This window comes from Lactuca sativa, chromosome 6 (genome assembly GCF_002870075.4).
Source record: "Lactuca sativa cultivar Salinas chromosome 6, Lsat_Salinas_v11, whole genome shotgun sequence".
Classification (NCBI taxonomy): Eukaryota; Viridiplantae; Streptophyta; class Magnoliopsida; order Asterales; family Asteraceae; genus Lactuca; species Lactuca sativa.
In genome coordinates this window covers 149,307,619-149,314,002 of record NC_056628.2, presented here as the reverse complement: position 1 = coordinate 149,314,002, position 6,384 = coordinate 149,307,619, and the positions used below count along the sequence as shown (strand labels likewise).

The 6,384-nt window shown below is 32.9% G+C and overlaps 2 protein-coding genes across 2 annotated transcripts; one reads left to right on the top strand and one right to left on the bottom strand.

The window, feature by feature from the left end:
• The first annotated feature begins 1,355 nt into the window (after window positions 1–1,355).
• LOC111898763 (GDSL esterase/lipase 7) lies at window positions 1,356–4,167 on the top strand. The gene is made up of 5 exons (XM_023894640.3): window positions 1,356–1,896; window positions 2,332–2,459; window positions 2,575–2,814; window positions 3,360–3,615; window positions 3,692–4,167. The coding sequence occupies exons 1-5, from the start codon at window positions 1,491–1,493 to the stop codon at window positions 3,928–3,930; spliced, it is 1,269 nt and encodes a 422-aa protein (XP_023750408.1). The 5' UTR covers window positions 1,356–1,490; the 3' UTR covers window positions 3,931–4,167.
• Window positions 4,049–6,050, bottom strand: LOC111898764 (uncharacterized). Its single transcript, XM_023894641.2, has 7 exons — window positions 5,893–6,050; window positions 5,586–5,775; window positions 5,144–5,226; window positions 4,967–5,053; window positions 4,747–4,895; window positions 4,520–4,651; window positions 4,049–4,438 (listed from the first exon to the last, which is right to left on the bottom strand). The coding sequence occupies exons 2-7, from the start codon at window positions 5,749–5,751 to the stop codon at window positions 4,249–4,251; spliced, it is 807 nt and encodes a 268-aa protein (XP_023750409.1). The 5' UTR covers window positions 5,752–5,775; window positions 5,893–6,050; the 3' UTR covers window positions 4,049–4,248.
• Window positions 6,051–6,384: the final 334 nt, after the last annotated feature.

Sequence of the window (6,384 nt, the reverse complement as noted above, 5' to 3'; positions counted from 1 at the left end):
AAACACATTTGTATTCAAACACGTTTATATATAAAATGTATACAAACATGTTTTTATAATATATATATATATATATATATATATATATATATATACAAACATGTTTTTGATAAAAAAAACATCATTTGAGAAATAAATTATCGACAGTTAAATTATTCTTTTATATGTATACTATAAATAATAGTTATATAATAATTAATACGATAAAATAATAACTCATATTTAAAATTCAAAAAGAATTTTGATCACTGATAAAAAAAATGTGTTTTCAAATTAAAAAACAAAATTTATTGTCATAGAACTTTTTTGTTTTCAACCGACACAATGTTATATTTTTGTTTTAAACCCAAAATAATATATCAAAATTGGTTAACTTCCAAGTTATAAGTTATCATGTTCCAAAGCAAATTAGATTTCAATATTAGGAGTTTACATTTTCATTACATTCGTATCAAAGTTGGGTGCCTAATCATAAATATTACCGAATAGAAATAATACCAAAAGAAACTATTTGCACCCATCGTTTGGTGCGGGTAAAAGACTAGTGTGTGTGTGTGTGTGTGTATATATATATATATATATATATATATATATATATATATGTTTGTATATATTTTTTTTATAAAAACGAATGTGTATATATTAATGTACTTAATAAATACTTATTTTTTAAAATAGGTATTTCGTATACAATAAAAATTTTATATTGAAAATATAAGATTTTTTATGTGAAAATATGTTTTATTTTTGTATACATATGATTTTTTTTAAAGAAAAAACATATTCGAATTTTTTTTTGAGAAAAAAGTTTTGAAAAAACTAAAGTTAGGATGAGTTCATAACAAAATTATGAAATCTAGGTCAAAATGGTAAATTTTTTACTAAACTTGTAATAAAATTCAAAATTTAAGCCAAAAGTATAAATTTTGGATCAAATTTGTAATAAAAATTTAAATATGGGCCAAAAGCATAATTTTTGAAAGCTAGATTGTCTGTTGATAGATAAGTTAAATTGAATACGATTACTGGTTTTAAGACTTTATTGAATAAAAAAAATATATAAAAACTAAATTGATTATTAAGCCAATAACTCTTTTACAGTTTTCCCTTAGATAAACATAAAAAATAATGTAAAAAAAATTAAAAAGAAAAAAAATAGTATTTTTGTGTTAGACATGGACCGAACCACAAAAAAAATGATTTTAGACGAAGTTCAAAAGATTTTAGACTTTATTCATATTTTTTTTGCAAACCAAAATCAAATTTGTAGTTTTGAGTTAATATTTAAAAGAAAAAATATTGAATGTAGTTAGGAAAATTTGTAGCCAACTTTAATTGGGCCTTATAGCAGAACCCATTACAAGAGGGCAGAAGTCCAAATATTGGCCTGTATTTCAATTTTCTTCACATATTGCCGTTAACTGTTAAGTTCAACTCTCTGGACGACTGTGCCCCGCCATTTTTGTCTGTCACAAAGCTCGCATTCATCAATGGAGTCTTCCTCCTCTTTTCGATTCATACCCCTCTTGATTCTTACCCACACCATGTTTTTCAATTTTAAACCAGTTGGAGTTGTCCATGTTCCCCAAGATCTTTATACTAGACCAGGAAATAGCTCTGATCTTTATACCAGATCAAGAAATAGTTCGATTTCTCCTCCTCCTCCACCACCACCACCACCACCACCGTCTCCATTTCTTCCCCCTCCACCACCTCCACTGCCTCCTTCTCCGGTTCCGGCGCTGTTCGTAATTGGTGACTCTTCTGTTGATTGCGGGACCAATAATTTTCTTGGAACATTTGCACGAGCAGATCGTCTTCCTTATGGACGTGACTTTGATACCCATCAACCCACCGGACGATTCTCCAACGGAAGAATCCCTGTCGATTATCTTGGTAATTAACTACTTTTTACTTAAATTTCATGTTAGCTGAGAATACGGTTGTTATTTGGTTCCATTTTATTTTGCGTTTTGATGTTCTTATTGTTCATTCAGATTCTCTGTAATAATAGAAGAATCTGATTCTTGTTTATCGTAGCACGATCGTTGATTTTCTTGGATTATTTGTTTGGCAAAAAAATGCGATTCCTGAATGTTTACACTTTTTCTTCTATCTCGGGTTTCAAGTTCTTAGAATTTAAAAGATAATGAAAGCTAATTTAGTGGTTGCAGATCAGGTGTTCGATGAAAAGCTTCACTGATTTACTTTCTTTAATAATCTTGTTTTTCTTCCTTATTGTGTCACATATATCAATTCACATCAAACAAAATACCTCATGTTTCTTGAAACTTTCTTGATCAATACCATTTTTCTCATCTCCCCAAACAGCATTACATCTTGGCCTCCCATTTGTCCCAAGCTTCTTAGGTCAAAGTGGTTCTGTTAATGACATGAAACGCGGGTTGAATTATGCATCTGCTGGTGCTGGAATCATCTTCTCCAGTGGATCAGAACTGGTAAAAGTTTTGATCAGTTTATATATTCCAAGTTCCAATTTTTATAAATTTTCTGGCTTTTTGCTGTTTTGTTTTATATGTAGATTCAAGAAAAATACTGTTTTATAATTTACAGGGTCAACACATATCTTTCACACAGCAAATTCAACAGGTTATGGATACCTTCCAACGGTTCATACTAACCATGGGTGAGGCTGCAGCATCAAGTCTCATCACAAACTCCATTTTTTACATTTCAATCGGGACTAATGATTACATACATTACTATTTGCCCAATGTATCCGATGTACAATCCAAATACGTCTCATGGAAATTTACACAGTTCTTAGCCCAATCAATGAAACAAGAGATTAAGGTTACAACAACCCTCCATTCCATTTGTTAAATCGAACAATAGGTTGTACTGCGTCTGACATGCATTGGACTGGGATCAAGACCAATGTCAATGACACAAAAATTATAACTTTTTATCCCGCCCAAAAAAGGTGAAACAATATTGGACATGGATTCGCTCTTGATCTCTCATAAGTGGAAAAGACGTAAATACCCTTCTCATCTTTATCATTAAAAATAGTTTACAAAGTTTGTCTAGTCCAATCATGTTCTGTATAAGAAATGCAGCCTTGGGCTGCATTTCTTATTCAGGATAGGACAAGTTTTCTTTTGGGCTATTTTCAATGATGAGAATGAGGAGGGTATTTATGTCTTTTGTACTTATAAGAGATCGAGAGTGAATCCATGTCCCATCTTGTTCCACCTTTTTTGGGCGGGACAAAAAGTTATAACTTTTGTGTTATTGACATTAGTCTTGATCCCAGTCCAATGCGTGTCAGACGCAGTACAGTCTGTTTTGTTTCTGTTACAGCTTCATGGTGATTAATGTTGTAGTTTGCGGTGTAGAATTTGTACAATGCGAAAGTGAGGCGAGTGGTGGTGATGGGACTAGCTCCAATCGGGTGTGCCCCATACTACCTATGGCAATACAACAGCACAAATGGGGAATGTGTGAAGGAGATAAACAACATGATAATGGAATTCAACTTTGTTCTAAGATACACAGTGGGAGAGCTTCGTAAAGAACTCAACAATTCCAATATCATCTTCTGCGATGCATATCTTGGTTCCATGGACATCATGAAGAATTTTGACCAATACGGTAACACAATTTTGACTCCAAAACTATTCGGAAATCAAAGATCTAAAAATCTAAATCTTGATAATTTTTGTTTTAGGGTTTAGCGTGATGAATTCTGCATGCTGTGGTTTAGGGCGATATAATGGTTGGATCATGTGTATATCACCTGGAATGGCTTGTGAGAATGCTTCAGATCATCTATGGTGGGATCAATTTCATCCCACATCTGCTGTGAATGAGATTTTAGCAGAGAATGTGTGGTCTGGATTGCATACGAAGATGTGTTATCCAATGAACATGATGGATATGGTAGCTCAAAGGGTTTTCACCCATTGACAAATAGAGGAAATTGTGTAGGTGTTGTATGAAAATTCGATAATGTACATAGATTACATATCTCTAGAAATTAGTTGCATCAAGTGTAAATTTGGTTAGCATTGATAAGAAAAAGAAAAGTCAAAATCAATCTCAGAATTGTCAAACTCAAACACACCCCACAATATGCAAATTTACGTCTTTAGAATATTAACATCTCCTAAACAACAATTTCCAAAAAAGAAAATAAAAAAGAAAGGGAAACATCTCTTCAAATTCCGATTCCGTTGCTATTTATCTAATTCCATTGTGAGAAATGGAATGGAATGGAATGAAAGATCAAGGCTTGACACGTTCCCTAATGAAGAGCTCCAAGGGTTGAATCTCACCAGTTAATGCAGAAGCCTCAGCAACAGTGACTTTGTTTACACAGTGAGAGAATGAAAAGGGTTCCCCTGGGATTCCGAGTGTGAATTCATTAGATATATCCGCATCTGATACAGCTTTTCTTGATGTCCGAAGCTTATCACTGCAAAGTCATTCAAGAATGTGAGTAAATTACTGTTTTACCCTTTTCATTTACAACACAGACAAAACAAGTGTAACATACATTTCTTTCTCCAGTTGTTTTCGGATGAACTCTTTTGTATGTGCAGTGACTTTATCCACCTTGTTGCAAAGGATAAGAAGTGGAATTTTCCTCTTGACAACACTCGATTTTGTTAAAATGTCATAGAGATACCTTTTTGCAAACAAAACAATATATGTTAAGATTAATATCCATAAAAAAACACATATGGAATTAAGTTTCAAATCATAATTAAAAAAATAAATTACTCTGAAACAGCACGACAATTGGGCAAGAATTCCACTGCATCTACAACAAATACTAAGCCAGCTGCTCGAGGGACATATTCGTCCAATTTAGGGCGCAAACGTGAGTGGCCAGGAACATCAACAAGGTGAACAGCCTTAATCTTGCCTTTCTGAAGAACAACATATTACGAATTTGCCCTCGTTTAGGTTTGTTAAAGAGTAAAGAAAGTAGCTTGTTTACCTTGGAGGTCTCGGAATTGAGGACAAAAAGACCCTCATTGGGTTCCATTGATGTAACAGTGCCTTGATGAGAAGAACCATCACGAAGCTGTATCAAGATTGTGTTTTTGTTAAAAAATAAAAGTTGTTGGCATCAATATGATTTGAATAAAATGTATCTTTGTGATTATTTATTTACCTGGTAAAAAAGAACAGTTTTCCCAGCTCCACTAAGCCCAGTGAGTACAATGGTGTTGGATATTGTATGCTTGAAAAGGCGTACTGCAAAGAGAATCAAGAAATGAGGTATATTTTAAAAGGAATAAGAACTGCTATATTGTGTTAAGATTGAAATATCAATCATTGAAAAAGACTAGTTATAAGATTTTGTGTCTAATAAACTTTAAATACCTCAAACTTACATGAATGAAGGAGAGATAAAGTGTAGATTTCCTAATGCTAAAGCTAATAAACATCATCAAGCACTTAAATGAACATGTGTACAAACATTCAACAGTTTAATAGTAAAAACTAAGCAAAATATACTACAGGTGTTCGTATTTTGGAATAAGCATATCCACAAACTGGAAAATTACTAGCAACGAAAACGATATGATGGAAGGAGAGAGTAGTGAAATTACTTAAGTAGATTAGAAAGGTAGTGATGAACACGGCTCCGACTGCAATATAGATCTGAATTGGAGGGATCTCACGAGCAAATTCTTCAACGCGACGAACATATTCCTCCCCTTGACGTAAAAATGGTTGCAATTGAGCTTTTACAAGCTCTAATCTGTCCACATCCATCACTACTTTACGCACAACAGCAAACTGATCCAAATTTTTAAAAATGATCAGCTAATCAAAACAAAATTGAAATTAACCTAGCATTACAAACAAAAATCCTATTTTGTAACCACGATTAAGAGATAGAGTAAAGAATCGTACCTTTAATTGACTAATCGAGTGCTCCGCCCAGACCTCAAACCCTAGGATTTTGACTGAAGCGTTCTTTTTGGCATTTTTTAACGGGTTTACTAATAATATAATTTTGATCGTCAAACAGATATCACTCTTTGAGTTTTTGTCGCTTGGAGCCCCTAAGGTTTTTTCAAATGTTATATTAAACCTTCAATATTCCTTTTTAGTTGGACTAAACTAGTTAGGGGTGTTCGTTTGGATGTATCGGTTTAATCCAATCCAATCCAATCAAGTGAATCCAAATTGATTTCGGTTTTCAAAACATAGATCCAAATAATTTAAACTAAATTCAAAATCCGATCTGATCTGATCCAATTACAATTCGATTTGATCGGTTTTTATAATTCGGTTTTTAAAACTAGAACAAATTACACGAATGGTCCTTTAGCTTTATAGTTTTTCTCTGATATAGTCCCTACGAAACTTTTTCCCTTGAGATGGTCCCTACGGAGCAAACCT